We start from the raw sequence: 20,733 nt of genomic DNA on the forward strand, positions 1-20,733 counted from the left end.
TAAACAGACTCAAAGGGTGTACCGAATGGTCTCTGCCGTTGTTTATGGCGTCTCCAATTCCTCTCTCTTTTGGTGGCTCTGAATTCAGTTTGTATCTCACCATGAGCTTGCCATCTTCTATATTTAGAGATATGAAGCGATCCTAGGACAGGGGAATAATGCAGATTACCAGAAGCCTTGGCTGAAGAAGAGACAGAGCATTGAAACTCGAGTTATTCTCACGGAAACCCCTGCTCTCAGCTTCAGCTGCTGCCTTAGTGAAAAGGGATAATGGTGCTGCAACAGCCACCTCACGGGATGGGGTGATGGTTCAGTATTGTAAGTGACGTTAAATGTCATGCACAGTGGTTGACACACAGGACGGACACAATAAATGCTAGCTAAGATCATGATTTTGTTTCGTATGATCCATAACTGGCATGTAAAGATGGAGACTGAGAAGATGCAGATCATTAATATTATTTGAAAATATGAGTGCCTTTTAGAGAGAGGCGTGGTCTTACACAGACGTCAGATACCTTCCACCATCTGTTTTCTGACTGATTCTTATGTCTCTGTCTCGTTTGTTGGTTTATCCCCTTCTACCTTCCATGTCAGTGTCGGGGATCCCACCCAGGATTCCTTCCTCCCCCACACCACTCCGTTCCCTTGACAATCACAGGCTGTCGGCTATCCTGTAGCTCCAATCCAGGTGTACTCATGGGCTCCAAATTGTTCTCCCCAGCCTAGACCTGTCTTCAGGGCCAGGTCTGCACACCTGATTCCCTTGTTGTTATTGCTTTGCTTGCATGACTCACAGAGACCTCAAATTGAGAATATCTCACACAGAACGTACGACCTACATGCCTCCCACAGGCTGCCAAGCCTGCCTCTCCTTCCTTTACACCGGGTGCATGTGCTACCCCCTCCCAGCCTGCCCCTGGCATGCACGTGTGCAGCACACACACACATCACCTTGCTGAGCAAGCCACAAACCTAGGAGTCATTTTTTTTCTCACCCCTTTATCAGAACCTAAGAATCATTCTTGATCCTTCCCTCTCTCGCATCCAACATAATCTCATGAATTCTCCATTCCTAACTCTCTCTTTATGTCATCCAACCTAGTCTCAGCCACAACATTTTAGCCAGTCCCTGCAGCAACAACCCGCTGGTCTCCCTGTGTCCCCCCGCAAGTCCATTCCCCTCTACAGCCAGAGTAGTCTTTGAAAATGCCAGTGGGAGCCTGTGACTCTCCTCGGCTGTCAGGATGAAGCCCTGACCCCTGCCAGATGCTGTGTGGCATCTGCCTCTCTCTCAGCACTGCCTCTGGCTCTCCAGCCCCGCAGACACTGTTCCACTGAGTGCTCCCTGACCTTCCAACTCCCAGGCCTTCTTCATGCCTCTCCCTCTGCCTGGATCCCCCGTCTGCCCTGTCCCCAGGTCCCGTTCAAATGCTGTCTTCTACCGGTCCTCCTGATCTCAGAGGAAGCACTTCCTTTGCTCAAGTGTCTTTTATGTTGTACATCCTCATTTCACTCACAAACATTTCCTCGATACAGCTCTTCACAGTTGTGATGAAATAAACAACCTATTAACAGCATTCCTTTGCATATTCTTTTCCTCTAGATTATAAAATCCCGGAGGGCGGGAGCCTTGTCTGTCTTTGTCATTATTGCATCTCCATCACGGTGTGAAACATATACTTGAATCAGCTACTTCCCTAAAGTAAGCTGAGCAATTTCTGACTTAGGGCTTGAAGGCTTTGCTTTTACGCAGTTCCTTAATGATAAGAATGCCTCTCTTTGAGGTCCAGGGACCGAGTTCTTTCTAAGAGGAAAATCACTCCTTATCCGGTTCCTAAATCTTGCCTTTGGGAGTCAGCTTAGGTTGATCAACTCATAAACATCAGAGTTACACCAATTTACTGAGAGTCATGAGCCTTCCTACGTAAAGCAGCTCTTTAGGTCGTTTCTTATGTAACGGCATTATGTAAGTTTTCTTATTATGAGTAGTATTTCCGGTTCTTAGTCTCCAAGAACTTCAAATTATAGTACAAAGAAGACCTTGTTTTGTAAAACAACTGCCTTGTCCTGAAGATGCTAGATGACTTCTCTGCTCTATGTATCCTTCAGGCTGTCTGGAACCTTCCCAAAACATCAGAACTGGTTCAGCCTTGGAATCTCCTGAAGGGTCCAGACCAACCCCAGAGAGGAGAGTTGGCCCCGGTCAGTGTCACCGCCCTGCAGGTAGAAGGCTCTGGTAAAATCCCAAGCTCCTTATCAATCCCATGTTCTCAGACCACCAGAAAGCCTTTGGGCTCACCCACATTTCTTCAGAAATACTCCCTGTGAGACCCACTACAGAAGCTCCTACTCACCGGAGCGTTCAACTCCAGGCCCGCTGTAGGTGTAAAGCAGCAAACATCACGCCAACTCTCCATCAACCAGCAGAGGGCGCTGACGATCACTTGTAGAGTGTCACTTTGGACTTCTCTAACCTAATAGATTTTAGAAGGTCTCTAGAAACCTCAGCTACTCGAAAACAGAATTTTCAGTGTCTTGAGAAGGCAAACATGCCGACAAAGAAACAATCCCACACAGCCTGGTAAGAATCAGACCAAGATGGAAAGAGCAGGAAGTCAGTTTAGATCTTAGAGATCCCAGGAAGCTTTCACATGTTTTGAGTCAGAATAAGTAGATTCTTAGGCAAGCAGTGGTTCTCAAAGAACAAAACTGATAATAAAATAGGAAAAGGGGAGATTTCTCCCACATTTTGGTGGCATGTTCTCAAATTCCTGATTACTTGCCCTCATTAAAATAGACATTAATGGAACAGAATAGAGAGCCCAGAGATAAAGCCACACAACTACAGCCATCTGCTCTTTGACGAAGTCAACAAAAACAAGCAATGGGGAAAGGACTCCCTATTCAATAAATGATGCTGGGATAACTGGCTAGTCATATGCACAAGATTGAAACTGGACCCCTTCCTTTCACCATATGCAAAAATCAACTCAAGACTGATTAAAAACTTAAGTGTAAAATGTAAAACTATTAAAAAAAAAAAACCCTTGAAGAAAACCTATTTTAGACATAGAAATGCCTAGAAATACCATTCTAGAAATAGGCCTTTGCAAAGATTTCATGATGATGACCCCAAAAGCAATTGCAACAGAAACAAAAATTGACAAATAGAACCTAATTAAAGAGCTTCTGCACAACGAAAGAAACTATCAACAGAGTAAATAGACAACCCACGGAATGGAAGAAAATATTTACAAACTATGCACATGAAAAAGGTCTAATATTCAGAATCTATACAGAACTTAAATAATTAACAAGCAAAAACAAAACAATCCCATTAAAAATGGACAAAGGACACAGACTTTTCAGAAGACATATAGGCTGCCAGCAAGCATATGAAAAAATGCTCAATATCACTAATGATTCGAGAAATACAAATCAAAACAATGAGATACCATCTCATACTGGTAAAAAAGGCAATTATTAAAAAGTCAAAAAATAACAGATGCTGGTGAGGTTGTGGAAAAAAGGGAATGATTATACACTGCTGGCGGGAATGTAAATTAGTTCAACCACTGTGGAAAGCAGTTTGTCTATTTCTCAAATAACTTAGAACTACCATATGATCCAGCAATCCCATTACTGGGTAGACGCCTGAAGGAATATAAATCATTCTACCATAAAGGCAAATGCACGTGAATGTTCCTTGCAGCACTATTCACAACGGCAAAGACATGGAGTCAACCTAAATGCCCATAAATGGTAAACTGGATAAAGAAAATGAGGTACATATACACCATGGAATACTACACAGCCATAAAAAGAATGAGATCATGTCCTTTGCAGCAACATGGATGAAGCTGGAGACCATAATCCTAAGCGAACAAACGTAGGAACAGAAAACCAAATACCACGTGTTCTCACTTATAAGTGAGAGTTAAACATTGAGTACACATGGATGCAAAGAAGGGGCCTACTTGAGGGTGGAAGTATTTTTTAAGGACAGAAAAACTACCTATTGAGTACTACGCTTATTACCTGGGTGATAAAATAATCTGCACACCAAACCCCTGTGACATGCGATTTACCTACATAACAAACCTGCACATGTACCCCTAAAACTAAAAATGTTTTTTAAAAATTACATTTCCTAGCCAACAGAAAGAAAGTATAACTGGGTGGAGGAAAAGGATGTAGGTAATATTTGCACATTGTTTTCCAGATCTAGTGGGTCGTTTATAACAACCCAGTTATCTCTAAATTGCTAAACAAAATGAATATATTTGGTTGTATCTGGATGCTTGTTATAGATTACCCCGTTTTCTGCGAAGAACAGCAAGCCTCTATCCACGGTGGTCTGAATTGTCTGCCCAAAGGTTGGGATGGAAGCATGTGGTTGAGTTGGAACTCGAGCATAGCCCGTACCTTCAAAATAATTTTTGTCTGACTCTTCCTTCCTCCTGTCAACATTAATCATCATAAGTTAGAACACAGCAGCAAATGATCACCATGCCAGTGTGCTTATTAATACGGGATGCTGCTATCTGAAAAATGGAGCCAAGGAAATGCAATCTAGTTATCATAGTTTTGTTAAAGCAGAGGAAACATTTTTAAAATGTTAAAGCAGCCAGCTTTTTCTCCTGGATGTGCTCTCATACTCTGACAGTCAAACCCTAGCTCGACAAAAGATGAGTAAGAGTCCCTTTTGGAAATGTCTACTTAGGAAGATGTGGTCTACCAGCTGAAGATTTTGAAATGTAAGAGATTATTAACTTGCAGTGTAATTTTATTCTGAATAATAGATATTTGGTCCACCTCGTATTAGAATATACCATGTCCTTATAATTGTAGGGAAGGTTAGGAGTTCAAGGCAGCAATTTTCAAAAAGATTGAGGTGGAAGAGTACCAAAAAAGTCATGGCACACTTTGTGAACCACTTTTTTTTTTCTTTTCGCTTTTTTTTTTTTTTTTTTTTTTTTTGAGATGGAGTCTCACTCTGTCACCCAGGCTGGAGTACAGTGGCATGATCTTGGCTCACTGCAACCTTGACCTCCTGGGTTCAAGCGATTCCTCTGCCTCAGCCTTCCAAGAGGCTGGGACTACAGGCACACGCCATCACACTCAGCTAATTTTTATATTTTTAATAGAGATGGCGTTTCGCCATGTTGGCCAGGCTGGTCTCAAACTCCTGGCCCCAAGTGATCTGCCCACTTCAGTCTCTCAAAGTGCTGGGATTACAGGCATGAGCCACTAAATCAGGCCTCTAAATCAGGTACCATCTAATAATAAATATTTTGTGATAGGAGGCACAAAAATTTTCATAAAGACTTTTTTTAAGTGAGAAAACTCTATTAATCTAGCATTTCATACAAATTAGGAAGAGACTACCCTAATTAGATTTTAGGGCGGGACTGCCAGTGTTGCATGCACGTATACTTGAAGAACTACCGGCCCAAAGCCACTAGCAACATCATAGCATCTCACTGGCCCATCCTGTATCATATGTAAAAGTACTGCAAGTTACCAAAACTCCAGTTACAGAGTTTCTGGTTTCTACACTTTATTTACCTTCTACAAGGCTCCACTTCAGTTGTGTTGAGATTGAATGTTTTTTTGAAGTTGTATAAGCTCAGAACATTTTCATTGAGGTCATCTAATTCAATACAACCTTTGTATGGAGGGAACCTTAGTCGACTGGGAAGCTGAAAATGAAATAAAACATCTTCTACCAATTGAACAAAGGACAATAATCAAAATAGTATCAATTAATCACTTTCAACAGTCACTATGGCATAATAGTGACTGTGAACCCTGGAACAAGATGCCCTGGCTTTGCTATTTACTAGCTATGACTGTGGGCAAGTTATGATACCCCTCTGTCTCTGTTTCCTCATCTGTAAAATGGGAATGATCATGATGCTTATTTAAATTAACATACTTAAGCTTAGCACAGTTTCTATTGAGTGCACAGAGGAAGCACTCAACAAGTGTTAATTATTATCGCTAGAATGTGCTGTAAGAATGTGCGGTTAAATCCATTTTACATGTAATTAATAATTCAAATAGAGGCATGAGGTCATCACCATACCAAATTAAAATTTAAATATTTCATTCAGTGAAATAACATTTACACTTACTTTAAAATCAGGTGGGTAACCTCCAACATAAAATACAACATTTTCGGGATCCAGATTAAGGAGTGTATTGCTGTTTCTACCATCCATGTCATAGACTCCGGGTATTTCTGGTTTACTGGATGTGGCTCCTTTGGTGTAATTAAGCCTTGCAAACTGATAAATTCTGTTTAAAATGAATTTAGAATATAAAGTTACATGAAAAAATTAAAGAATTCAAAGCCAAGCCACTAAAAATGGGGTTCAGCAACATGTATACATGGAAGTTTGGTGAGCGCAGGTCAGGTTCACAAAGAGCAACAGTCAATCAGACTTATACCTCTGAAATTTCACCCGATCCATAACTGCCTCCTGAGTCTCACTCTCGGTCAAGATCTGGTCCACTTGGAGTTCAGTCTCACGGTCTCCCAGGTTGTAGACACAGGTGAGCTGACCATCCACAACTGCCATGCCGATGTAGTCCCGGGAGGCCTGGAGACAAAGGGCCACCTCAGAACACTTCACACTGTGGTTTCGCAACTTCCCATCCCAAGAGGATGAGGATGCATTTCAAATAACTAACGGGTTTTAGGCAATAAGCCTTGGAGAGACAGAATAAACAAGGTGCAATCTTTTATAGAATAATACAGAATGCTGAGTTAATAATGCGAAGCTGTCTCTGCTCATGTTATAGGGCACTCATTTACTCATCCCTCCATTTGCTCAATCTACAAATATGTGCCAAGCACCGGCCATACAGAGGGCCCAGATATGGACTCAGCCGTCCATCAGATTTTAGTCTGGTAAGGGAGATAAGCCATTTTGCTTCTCCCAGTACTACACAACATCCTCTTAACACTTTGTGCATGCCTCTGTTATCACACCTCTATGTTACCGAGATTAGTTATATATGCATCTTTCTTCCCTGCTAGAATGTGAGCGCCTTAAGGTAGAAACAAAATGTTTTAAAATCGTGGCAAAATATTCATAAAACTTACCATTTTAACCATTTTAGGTGTGAGTTGGCATTAAGTACATTTGAGAAATAAATTTTTGTTTATCACAAAGCCAGAATGTGACACATAGTAGGTATATGGTATAAATGTGTTGAAGGAATGAAGCAATGTGCATTTTATCACAAAACAAAGCAAAAAATCATGACATAAGAAAGCTACAAATAAAATGCCAACCTCTTGAAGCATGGAAGAGTAATTAGCAATAGTGTTGATTTTAAGAATCTTTAAATACAAGATCCATTAGTGACAACTAACAATTTCCTAATTGGGCAGAATTTTTGAGAACCGTATTTCAAGCATTTCTCTTTCAACAACTGAATCCTAACCCAGTGAGTGATTAGCTTTTCCTCTGACACTTACGTTAAAGAAATGTATTTTAAAAGGAGGGATTAAAAGCTAAAGCCAGCCATTCAAAATGCCTGTAAGGGTAGTGAATTTACACTGATAGTAGTAGTAGTAATGAATTTACACTGATAAAGAGATGGGCAACTGCTTTTCCTATCATTTAGGCAGGAGAGGGAGGATTCATTCCACTCCAGTCCTCACCCATAATCTCCCCATCCCACAGGCTTGAGGAAGGGTCTGCAGTTGGGCGGTCGGAGGAAGAGGACAAGGTCAAAATTCCAAGAGGAGGAGCTACTGTTGATTTCCACGAAGGCTTGGTATTGATCCCTGCTAGTGTGGTGTCAATTATACAACTTGGTAGTATGGAGGGGTGCCAATCACCCTCCCCAGGTGCGTATATTTTTTACATGTACACACACGTGCCCATGTGTTGGGCCCATTGGGTAAGGCCTCTTGATCCTCCAGCAACCAACAATCCAGGATGCATGGGAGATCCCTCGAGGGCACTGCCACAGTGGGGAGGTGGGCAGGGAGGAAGCTGGAGGGATTGGTCGATGTCTTAGTAGGATTTCTGCCTGCTGTGCTAATGGCAGTGATGCAGCTGTGCTACACATCTCAAAAGCACACATCTTGAAAAATATTGTTTCAAAAACAAGGGAGATGTCCAAGCAATACTTACATCTTTATTTCCAAGGTACATCACAAACATATTCTCAGTACCCCCATTTTCTCTTGAGTTGGGCCTTTGGAGAAACAAGGACAGAGATGTGTATCCTTTCAAATCTTCCAGGTCATTTGGCAGTCGGACTTCAACTCCAGATTTACCATTGAATCTCATGGGGACAGCAACCTGTGAGGAGTAAGTTACAAGGTGTCAAACGCTGTCCTGTGAAGAAAGTAGGCGTGCTCAGAGAGCTAGTTTGTGACTCGTAGCCATGCATCAGCCTTTCCTGAGTTGTTATGATAAGGAGCAAGGGAATGTGAATGTCTCTAAGCCCTGGATCATAATCTCCAAGACCCAAATTATAAACTCATGAAGCTTTTTCGGGAGCTGTGTCATAAGGCATTTGTGTTTTTTATTAGTAAGGGACATTTGAGCAGTGCATTTAGTCCTCTGGGCCAGCAATAATAATAATGATAATGACAATAATATGAATTACAACCCTCGAAGGTTTTTGTGCAGACGAACTAACATCCGTGGAGGCACTTGGCATGGTGCCTGGCATACAGTCAGACATGTAATACATTAAAACTATATTTTAAGCCAGGTGCAGTAGCTCACACCTGTAATCTCAGCACTTTGGGAGGCTGAGGTGGGAGGATCACTTGAGCTCAGGAGTTTGAGGCCAGCCTGAGCAACATGGTAAGACCTCATCTCTACCAAAAAAAAAAAAAGAAAAGAAAAGGCCAGGCATAGTGTTGCATGCCTGTAGTCCTAGCTACTCAGGAGTCTGAGGTGTGAGGCTCGCTTGAGCCCAGGAGTTCCAGGCTGCAGCATGCCGTCATCATGCCACTGGACTCCAGCCTAGGGAACAGAGTGAGACCTTGTCTCAAAAAAACAAAACTATATATATCTATACATTTATATATATGTAGTTTTTAAATATATGCATTTATATATTAAATATACAAAATATTTATATAAGTATATATTAATATACAATTTATATATGATAATGTATTATATACTACTTATATATAAATATGCATTTTAATATATTAAATATATAATAAATGCATATATAATTATGTTATATATAATATATAATTTTATATATTATATTAAAATGCATATATAATTATATATACATTATCTGTAACATATGTTATATATTTAATATACAAAAGCATATATAATTATATAATACTATATATGCATAAAATACATTATTATAATATATAATTAAATATATATGCATATATTTATATTTATATATTAAAATATTTTAAATGCACTTTGAAAGGAACTACTTCCCTTGGATATATTACATGTTACAGTTTCATTTATTATAGGCGTTCAGTCCTGAAAAATGAGTGAGTGCATCAAGGCTCTCTAAAATAGTGCTTCTTAAGATCTCTGTGATGAAGGACCATTTTTTCTTTCTAATATGCCAGGGACAAATACTTTTGTAAAACATATTCAAATTTAAATAACTAGAAAAATAAAAAAGATGGTAGACAAAATACAAGCCCACTGATCACATGCTTGCATGTTGAGGCAATTCAAATTATTCAAAGCTTCCAAACATTTACTCTCAACTTTATACTTATATGTAATAGACCAATAACAAAAGTTCTCTGACTAGCCCTGGTGTGTGAACCAAGAAGATAAATATTTCCTAACGATCGAATACAAAAGAATGAGATTTATGGCAAATCTGCATTTTCTCTATCAAGTATTTAAATATTTATCGAGGATCTTGTATATGCAAGGCATTAAATCAGAGGACTTAGCGATGGGGTCCCACATTTGTGGGCTCATTTCATGCCTCTCTCTCCTACTCACTCCCTGCCCTTCAGAATCTTCTCTGAGTCTCTGCCTGGAATTCTCTCCTGCTTTTTGTCACCTGGCAAATTCCTACTCGTCCTTTAAATTTTTTAAATTAAGGTATTTCTTGTATTTGAGGAAAGGGAGGGAGAAAAATATGCCTGTATGTGCATCACCATGAAATGGAACATGACTCACAGAACTGGCACCTGTCCCCCTCTCCCTTCTCAGAGGTCACCACTACTCTGGATCTGGATTCCCAAGCAAATTCCCATGCATTTTTTCATAATTTTTTAAAATTAAATATGCATTTACCTATAAACTGTAATTAGTCCTATTTTTCATGTTTTAAATATTTTTATATAAATGGTGTCCACCTGTACACATTTATCTACAATGTGCTTTCTTTGCTGGGTGCTATGTGTTTGCATTTATTCATGTTGATAAACACAGCCCCAGCTCATTCAGGTTTACTGTTGTCAATGTGGCTTTTTTTCAAAAAAAATTTTTTGTGTGATTATAAACTATGTTGCAATGAAGCTTCTTATCCATGTCTGTTAATGATACTTATTAGTGCTATTCTAAGCCTCTCCAGGTAGAACTGGGGATTCTGAAGATACACATAACACAACTCTATCCAGCTTTTAGCACAGTCTAAGAAACCACCTGCAGTGGCTGGAGAGCAGCCTGAGTTCAGAACTATGACTTAATAATTTCTGTGTCCTCAGCACCCAAAGAAGTGCTGATGCCAACCAGGCATACAAAAGCACTTACTTATTGCTTTTTATTTTATGTTTTTCCACTAACATGGTATCTACTATTTGCCAGGCACTGTTCCACATTAGCTCATTTAACCCTAACAATCTCATGAGGTTGGTACTATTATTTTCTATGCCCTATAGACCAAGAAACTAAGGCATAGAGAGGTAAAGGGACAGGGCTCAGGTCTCACAGCTCATCAAAGGCAGAGCAAGAATTGAAACCAAGACAGTCTGGCTTGGTTAAACAGCTATTAACCACCGTGTTATAATACACTTCAAATTTTTGTTGGATAAATTAGTGAATGAAGACAGAAGGGTAAAAGCTAGCACACATTCTTATTCATTTGGTTTTTATAAAGCATGTATGAGTGTGAAGAGGGTGCTTTCTTCCAAATTTTGCCCTATGCTGTTTGTTTTCCTGTTCAAGATTTAATGTTGGGAATACTTCGCTTTCTTAGAAGAAAGGGCAGATTCCCAGGCTCAAAAGAAGTAACAGTGAGCCTGGTTACTGGGCACGATGCCCCTCCAGGGCAGTGATATTCTGACTATGCTCTCCAACCCTCTCCCTCCAAAACTCTCCTGTAGGGCTGTCTAGGAGTTATTGGAAAATATAAGAAATTATATTTATGCCATTTTAGGACAAAACAAATTTTAAGAGACAAGTGTCAGTAATTCAAGTAAATAATGTCAGGTTAAAACAAGAAAGGCTGGTGAATCAGTACTCCAATGATGGAAAACTGCTGTCATCTTAAATCCTCCATCCTCAGCAAAGATGGATTCTACAACTTTGAAGTAACAGTAGGAGGGTGGGTCCTGTGCAGTATCACACTGGCACATTCTGACCACAGAATCCTCACTTGAATGTGCAATCACAGTTTACAAACCAGGGCCTGGAAAAAAATCCTTCTTTCTGCCTGAATAAACTCAATGGGGCAAACTGCTTCAGGATCCTGATATACCAGATAATGTAAGAATGATAAGATAATGTAAGAATGTAAGAATGTACAAAGGTCATGTACACTTGTAAAGGATGACAGGAGAAAAATCAGTCTTTATATTTCAAGCAACCAAAGAATTGGGGGAAGAAAGACAACTAATTCTTGAGTAAATAAGTGTTTTTTCTTTCTTGATGAATGTGATAACTCATCAAAGAACTAGCCTTGGCCACTGACCACATGGGGACACACTCACCTTACTGGCAGCATCTCTGGCCTGCTGAATTAATTCTCGTATTCTGTCCATGTTGTCAGAGATGTTTCCCAAGGGCAACAGCTGTTGGTTGATACTTTCAATCTTGCGCCAAAGATCAGGTAGTTTGTTGGTTAACTTATTCACTGTTGGTGAGATTAGAAAACAGAAATGTAATATTGAGCATTAAGAAAAGGCTAACTACAATTGTTCTTACTGACAGTATTTGTCAAGTGGCATGTTTGGTCCCCAGATGTTGAACAGGATGGGTCATAATTAGTTACGGTAGTTCCCCCCTTACCCATGGTTTCACTTCTCGAGGTTTCAAGTACTTGCTATCAACCATGGTCCAAAAATATTAAAAAGAAAAATTCCAGAAATAAGCAATTCGTAAGTTTTGAATTGTGTGCTGTTTGGAGTAGCACCCATGTGAATCTTCCTTTTTTCCAGCATATCCTTGCTGTCTACCCTACCCACCCATTAGTCACTTAGTAGCTATCTGGGTTATCAGATTGAAAAAACATAGTATATACAGGGTTTGGTACTATCTGTGGGTTCATGCATCCACTAGGGGTCTTGGAACATATCCCCTGAGGATAAGGAGGAGCTACTGTACATGGTGAATTGTATTCTGCAATCTGGGTACCAAATCCTTTACTTTGACCACTACGGAAAGAAAAAAAAAAAATCTTTGTTTTCTGATTCTTTTTCTTTTTCTTTTTTTTTTTTTTTTTGAGATGGAGTCTTGCTCTGCCACCCAGGCTGGAATGCAGTGGCACGATCTCGGCTCACTGAAAGCTCCACCTCCCAGGTTCACACCATTCTCCTGCCTCAGCCTCCCCGAGTAGCTGGGACTACAGGCACCCGCCACCACGCCTGGCTAATTTTTTGTGTTTTTAGTAGAGACGGGGTTTCACTGTGTTAGCCAGGATGGTCTCGATCTCCTGACCTCATGATCCACCCGCCTCGGCCTCCCAAAGTGCTGGAATTACAGACGTGAGCCACCGCGCCCGGCCTGTTTTCTGATTCTTAATATTAATCATAATTCAATGCCTCATGATTAAGAAACTTGTATCTCCACTTTGTAAAAAAAAAACCCAATAGCATTTTCAATGTATTTTCTAAAAATTAAAAATCCTATCTGGTCCTTCCAACTAGTAGACTACCTATATGCTTTGAATATATCCTATATCATGTGGAGCTGTTTTCTAATGTTTTAGTTTCTGAGATCAGACTTTACCAGGGAAGAATGAAAATGGACCAAAACACATAACAATGGAGAGAATGGCTAAGATGTCCTGGCCAGAGAATGCCTAATACCCGAGTTATCTGCATCCGTCAGAGCCTTTTTGAAGTCTTCGTTCTGTGTGCTCCCATAGGTGTCCTTAATTCTTTCCACATCTGTCTGAATGGGGTTCAGCCCATCCAGGACCTCATCTGTGATGTCGTTGGCCTTTCTGACCATGCTCTTTGCACTACTGATCATAGCATCAATATCACCTAATGCACACACAAATAGGGAGGTATAAGTATCTAAAACGTTCAACAAAAGAAGCCAACCAAGTACAACGGGTTAGGAAGATGCTGACCTCTCTGTATCCCACGAAGACCATCTCGGAGAGTTGTGAGATTGGTGGCTATCACTTCTCTCTGAACTGTCACAATATTCAGGGTTTGCTGTAGGTTGCTGAGAGCCGGACTGACTTCTAAAATAAAATAAAGCATTAGGAGGCAATTCCTTTGTGCATTTTTGATCCTCCATTGGTATTTGTGGCCCCTGAAGTAGCCAGTGTCTGCACAGCATTGAGTAGACTTGCTTCTTAGGAGTCATCTCAGAGATGCCCACTGCATGTGCCCAGACCCACAGCTCTGGGATCCTCCAGTTACAGAGGTCAGCAGCAAATCAGAGCCTTGAGGAAATGGCTTGGAAATACACAGGAAGAAAGAGAGAGGCTGAATAACTTGGGAAAGGCTAAACTTCTTATCCGCCCAGAGTAAGAGACTCTGTTTAGTAAAAGATGCATCTGTCTTATCCATTACCATGTCCTAGCACATAATGTAGTGTCTGGCACTAGTCGAGGCTTAATAGTACCTGTTTGTTGAGTAAATGAATATATGAGTGAATGAATTAATTAATAATGCAGAAAGGATCCTCTTCTATCAGAGGACAAGAGTGTTGTTGAAAGAGCCTCATCCAGGCAAATACAGACACAAAGTAGGCATTGTTTCTGTTAATTTCCAAAATGAACGACACATTTTTAAAATTCTGTGAAAGAAAGGGAGCTAGCTAGCAGTCATTCCTAGCTGATAATATTGCCATCCTTGGGTCATCGAAAATGACCAGCAAAGGCTTTTAAACCATCTTGATGATTCGTGGTTTCAATTATGATTCCAGGACTGGTTTACATAGTTAGTATCCTAACCCTATTTAGCACACTGAGCCTACCTCAAAGCTCAAATTTTGTAGAGAGCAACAGATGTCATACCAGAAAATCTGAATTCTTGAAATTTGTGAGGCAAATGAATGTATGTTAGTACTTTTTTTGTATTTTATTTTTCATGTCTTTAATTTTTTATCATGTGAAAGAAAGAGAGAAAGAAAGAAGGAAGGAAAGGAAGGAAGCAGAAAGAGGAGAAATTATTTAATTTACAGAGGCATCATTTAATCCCTCTGAAAGGACTAAGAGGCTGAGTGAGGGCCGTGGACTCACGGATGACAACAAGAGCCTGGAGAAACACAGTGTTTTTGAAACACAGAAATTTGGTGAGATTGAGAGAGTTTAATTATTGAAGAAAATAAGTGAGTAAAATACATGAACATTTTCCAAAGATAAAATTTATGCTTAAAAAATTCTCGGCCCGGGCCGAGCACTTTGGGAGGCCGAGGCGGGCGGATCACGAGGTCAGGAGATCGAGACCATCCTGGCTAACTCGGTGAAACCCCGTCTCCACTAAAAATACAAAAAAATTAGCCAGGCATGGTGGCGGGTGCCTGTAGTCCCAGCTACTCGGGAGGCTGAGGCAGGAGAATGGCATGAACCCGGGAGGCGGAGCTTGCAGTGAGCCAAGATCATGCCACTGCACTCCAGCCTGGGTGACAGAGTGAGACCTCGTCTCAAAAAAAAAAAAACAAAAAAAAAATTCTCATGCTTCACAGTAGTAGTGATTTTGGGGACTTTTAGTTGCAAAGATTTTATTACTTAAGAAATTTTAAAGCAGTTATTCTAATGATCCCAAACCAATGATCTTGACATGTGGGTTGCCAGTGTCACGGTGAGTTAAATTAAAATAGCCTCCCCACCAAGGCCAGGCCCAAATAGGCCTATCACTCTCAAGATTTATTTATATTTGTAAGGCTCTAGTTAATTTTGTATATGATGGGTGGGGGATATTTAGAATATTGGGTGGATACATGAAATTGATAAATAAATCATGAATTTAAAAAGTAGTATCTGGGCACAGCATGATGGCTCATGCTTGTAATCCCAGCATTTTGGGAAGCTGAGACAAGAGGATCCTGTAAGGACAGGACTTTGAGACTAGCCTGGGCAATATAGCAAGACCTTGCCTCTACAAAATATACAAAAATTAGCTGGGCATGGTGGTGCATGCCTGTAATCTCAGCCACTTGGGAGGCTGAAGTGGAGGATCGCTTAAGCCCAGGAGTTCAAAGTTACAGTGAGCTATGATTGTGCCACTGCACTTCAGCCTGGGCAATGGAGACCCCATCTCTATTAAAAATAATAATAGTAATAAAATAAAATAAATAAAAAGTATCATCTGCATTGACACTGAGATTCAAAAACAACATTTGCTTCTAGGGCTGCCCCGCCTGGTCCCAGAGGTCATTTAAAGCTCTTGACTATCCCTGCCATTGCCAACTCCCCTTAATACCTTGCTTTAGCTTCTTTTGTGTCATCTTGGCTTCATTTAACAGTTTATCACTGTTGGAACTCAGGGTTTTAGCTTTTCTTGGCAGATCTTCCTTTATCACTGTCTGAAAGCAAAGCATTTAACAGCCTTAAACAAATGCTGTATGTTAGGAAATATGGAATAAGATTTTTATCCTAGTCTGAAACCCTTAATTTTAAGAATGAAGTGCAAAGGGGGAAGGAGCTAGAACTAGATTGTTCCCTAAAAGATACAGTTAGGGCTCCAGGTAGCCCTAACACCTATGTGACTTCTGTGGCTTGGGGAGGTGGGCCTATCTCTGGTGGCATACTGACAAATTATGTGACACTTGTTTTAGCTGCTCACTGTCATTCGTACGAAACCCCCCACAATAACAGAAGAGAGAACTTAGTTGTTTTCAGGCGTTCAAGCTTTGGGACAGAAAAGCCTTTACTCATTCAAGAAGGCTTGTCCTCCTGAACTCTGATATTTAGTATTTTGTTCTTTATTTTCAGATATAGGAATTATCATATGGTGCATATAAGATCCCACAGGACTCCACAGACACACCGAGATGTAAGGCCAAATGACCTGATGAAAATGCTGATCAAGTTGTTTGCAAAAATGTTTCTTTTTGGTTAACGATCACAGCATAAAAGCATACCTGGTAAGATATAGGATATAATATTTGTTCAGGTTGAAAATTGATAATCAGTGTAATTTCTATCTGGTTTTACACATAGGTTTAAAACAGTGCTACAGACATGAAGTAGTCAAACACAGAAATTACCCATATCTAGAGCAAGTTCTATCCTATACAACAAGTTCTGATTTAAAATAATGCTTTGTTTCTATTCCTTGGAGCCCATGGAAAGAAAATATAAAAATGAGCCATCTCCACAGTGAATGTGGAGAAGCTGCTGGTACAGGTGCCCACCTGGAGGGCAGATTCAGATGCACTGGCAGCCCTGTTGGCCGCGTCCTCGGCCGCTTTGATGGCGTTGAGAATGTTCTCATAGGCGGTGGCGGCATCCACAGCACAGCGCACCAGCTCATCCCCGCTGGCATTTCTCTTGATCCTGGAAGACAGGGCAGGTTAGGCACTCCCCACAACCTTCCTCTGCCAGCAGCTGACATCCCCCCAAACCTTTCCATTTCTTGTTTTCTTTTCTTTCCTTTTTTTTTTTATGAAATGGAAAAAATAAAACAATATAAAGAGATGGCAGAGTCTCTCTCTGTCGGCCAGGTTTGACTGCAGTGGTGCCATCAACATGAGCCCAGCCCCTTCTCTTTTCATTTGGTAAGTAGATACCTGAGGTGATGGCCTCTGTAGCTGTGCCCAAAGGACGTGGCCAGGAATTAGCGCCCTTATTGCTGCTCTGCTTCTGACGTGGGCCTGGGGGGCATTGGCCTTGACGCCACCCTCCGCCCTCCACCCAGTTCTGGAGACCCAGCCAACCCAGGGGAGGGCCTTGCTTGTCTCAAGACAAGCTGCTGCGCTCAGCCCATGTGCCCTTCTGGTCTCCTGGGCCGTGCACTCACTCTTCCAGCTGCTTTGCCAGCTCTTGTAAGGACTGCGCATGCTTTTCTGCCTCCTCCACAAGGGATGTTTTGCCAGCAGATCTGGAAAGTTCTCTTACTTTGTCACTTAGTTCTTGTCTTGCTTCATTTAAACTGGCAGCTAATTTTTCGTATTCCTATTTTTTCCAAGTAAACAAAGACAGTATAAATTCAAGCAAAGAATGTAGATGCTGATTTCTCAAACTCTATCATTACTGATGTGTTTCCAGGGGCAACAATGAGATGTTATATTTTCTAAGCCTATTTACCATACCAGTTAATCCTTGGTCGCTTCAGACAGTAGCACTGGTAATATTTCCCCAAGGTTTACCACTATCTTGAACATTCTCATTATGGTGAGAAACCCTTTAGTAACCTTTACAAAATCACAATGTCATCATCAACATAAAGTTATAGTAAACCAAAGAACTTTTTTAATGACTTAGAAATAGTTATTGTAAAAGGTGCTTTAAAATCCCCATTGAACTGCTAAGAAATTGTATCAGTTTTTTTGATCAGGTCTTAAATATCTTGTTAATAAATGCTTGTATGCTTGATTTTTTAAAATAGCATTATAATTTTTTGTTGTTATCACAAAAGTGATTTGTTCATTGCAGACAAATCAGGTAATACATATGAACATAAGAAGACATGTCATTCATACTTCTTTTGCAAGAGAGAACTATTGTTAACATTTCCATATATTCCCTTCCATCTAAGAGACTATACTTCGATAAAGCAAAAATGTAGGTCAGCCCATTTCATTGTTTTCTCGCAATATAATTAAAATGTTTTTAGATTTTTCTAGAGAACAACTGTTTCCTCTACCTTCTGGCTTTTCTCCATCAGCTGCAGTGCAATGTTGGTTTGCAACAAAGATGAGTCAGCAGAGGTCAGATACTTGGTGAAATCACTCTGCAGGGAATTTATTTCTTTTACTTGTCTCTGAAGAAAAAAAAATTGCTTGAGCTCCATGATATATTATCAGAAGGCATAGACAAATTTATGGGACAATAACATGTAAGCAATTTCGAAGTCAGAATGCTTTCTCGAACCGAAACATTGTCTAGGCAATTACAAAGTGATAGGAACTCAGTTCTTTTTGTAGTGGAGGTGTCTTATCATAGTTCCTTAAATGATATGCCAATGAAACAATTGCTATCACTGCTGAAGAAGGTTTCTACAGTAGGGGTCAACTTGCCCAACGAGATGGGTATATTATCAAAATCTGGTTTCTGAAACAGACCAAAAGATTTTATGTAAATAAACCATCAGCAACCATCAGCCAGTACCAATGAGAACACAGCAGGCACTTGACCGAGAGGTCACACAGAACCTGAGAATGCCAGGCTGGAAGGCTGCCAGAGTTCAGAGGCCTATAAAGTTGGGTCCTGCTTCCTTACCTTGGCATAATCAGCAACTTCACACAGACATGGTACCATCCAAAGAGGCTTTGGGAGCTAAGCATAGAGTCATCCACTAAGACATCATTTATTTTCATTTACCAACTTCCTCCTGTTTTGGGGTCTGCCCTATGTTATTCAACTTTGATTTCACTGTTGTTTTATAACCCTACATAACCTCTCATATTTTTGTTGTTTTTAATTTTTTTTTTTTTTTGTTTTTTGTTTTTTGAGACAGGTCTCATTCTGTTGCCTAGGCTGAAGTGCAGTGGCTCGATAATGGCTCACTGCACCCTTGCCCCCAACCCACCAGTGTGTTCAAGTGATCCTTCCACCTCAGCCTCCCGAGTAGCTGAGACTACAGGCACATGCCACTACGCCCAGCTAATTTTTTAAAACATTTTTGTAGAGATGGGGTCTCACTACCTTGCCCAGGCTGGTCTCAAACCCCTGGGCCCAAGCAATCCTCTTGCCTCAGCCTCTCAAAGTGTTAAGATTACAAGCATAACCATTGCACCTGGCCTTATTGTTTTAGCATACAATGTTCACTACTTGAAATATGAACTATAAGGCCAGGCACAGTGGCTCATACCTGTAATCCCATCACTTTGGGAGGCTGAGGCGAGTGGATCACCTGAGGTCAGGAGTTTGAGACCAGCCTAGCCAACATGGTGAAACTCCGTCTCTACTAAAAATACAAAAATTAGCCAGGCGTGGTGGTGCCAAATATATATATATATATATGAACTGCAAAATCCAGAGCTTTAAATTCTGTCATTGCAGCTTCTGTATGTGACCTGTACTTTTATTTCCTATAAAGCAGATTATGGCTTAAAATGCCTTTGCTGGTGATTATGATAATTATGTTTACATATCTGACACAAAAAGTAAATTGCCAAAAACATAATATATACTTTGAGTTAACTATAGCAATATTAATTTCTCATCTATTTGGCAACATTATTCCTCCAATACTCTTTGAACCGGGGATGCAGGTAAAGCAGTTTGCACTGCTTTGTCTGTGGTTAAAGTTCAGAATCTTTTCTGGTAGCTGAAGGCTAGAAATGACTATGGTTTTGCACTTAATGCTTTGTTCCTGTCTGATCTGGCTCTGAGGTGGTATAATCAGATGTACAGACAGGTGCCTGACTATGCCACTTTATTAATAATAAAGATCCCTGCTTCTCTCATCCTTATTAACGAACGTGTGCAGCTTCAAACTGTGAACTCACCTGGATGGCTCCCAAAGCTCTCTCGTTTTCTTGGTTCAAGCCATTTGCCTGCTTGGCTCGGGCAGCTGCCTCCTGCAGCCGAGCGCGAAGGTCACTGAGTTTGGCTTCGTATTCATTTAAAGAATCCCGTATACTGTTAGCAAGCCCATTGTTCTCCCCCTGGTGGGTTTTCTGCCAGGTCCTTATCCGGTTCAGCACTGTAATACATCACTTCATGTTTTCTACTTGACAGAGGAGCATACTGAAGCTGGGTTATAAAGACTATGAAGGGAGAATCGAGTTTCTACTCATTTCATGGTTTTCCTTGAACTTTGGAGGGGATGGGAAAGGAAACATTGACACAGACCTGCTATGTGCACTGTACACGTTGCCTCATTTAACTTCCATGGGAAAACAATAAATTATCATTCTCACGTTTTAGATAAGGAGATGGAGGCCGTGAGAAATGAGATGGCTGACCCAAGGTTACATGGCCAGTCAGGCTCAGGACTTGAACTTGAGCTGGCTGCAGGGGGTAAAGTGCATGCTTCTTTCACTGTGAATACTGCCTATTTACAATTAAAAGCCAAGACTCACATTAAATTTGAACAATAAAAATTTAAGCAAGAAAGCTGCTAGTATCTATATATTAACCACTGATACATCATTTTATTAAAGAATAAATACCAGTATCTGAAAAAAGTATGCACTAAACTAATATTTCTCAGTTTTGAACTAACGAGGCATTTTCTCT

General features: G+C 40.5%; 1 protein-coding gene across 1 annotated transcript in view; it reads right to left on the reverse strand.

Annotated features, from left to right (window-relative positions):
* The window catches only part of LAMA3 (laminin subunit alpha 3), a 183,254-nt gene that overhangs the window by 33,178 nt on the left and 129,343 nt on the right, over nt 1–20,733 (reverse strand). Inside the window, exons 39-52 of the mRNA XM_015121683.3 lie at nt 20,001–20,197; nt 18,194–18,310; nt 17,348–17,502; nt 16,743–16,884; nt 15,809–15,911; nt 13,504–13,620; nt 13,235–13,414; nt 11,918–12,060; nt 8,157–8,327; nt 6,457–6,608; nt 6,141–6,303; nt 5,572–5,705; nt 4,319–4,463; nt 23–142 (exon numbers count right to left, since the gene is read on the reverse strand). Of these exons, the coding sequence (XP_014977169.3) occupies nt 23–142; nt 4,319–4,463; nt 5,572–5,705; nt 6,141–6,303; nt 6,457–6,608; nt 8,157–8,327; nt 11,918–12,060; nt 13,235–13,414; nt 13,504–13,620; nt 15,809–15,911; nt 16,743–16,884; nt 17,348–17,502; nt 18,194–18,310; nt 20,001–20,197 (2,039 nt within the window). The remainder of the gene's footprint in view (nt 1–22; nt 143–4,318; nt 4,464–5,571; nt 5,706–6,140; nt 6,304–6,456; nt 6,609–8,156; nt 8,328–11,917; nt 12,061–13,234; nt 13,415–13,503; nt 13,621–15,808; nt 15,912–16,742; nt 16,885–17,347; nt 17,503–18,193; nt 18,311–20,000; nt 20,198–20,733) is intronic.

Source organism: Macaca mulatta, chromosome 18 (assembly GCF_049350105.2).
Source record: "Macaca mulatta isolate MMU2019108-1 chromosome 18, T2T-MMU8v2.0, whole genome shotgun sequence".
Classification (NCBI taxonomy): domain Eukaryota; kingdom Metazoa; phylum Chordata; class Mammalia; order Primates; family Cercopithecidae; genus Macaca; species Macaca mulatta.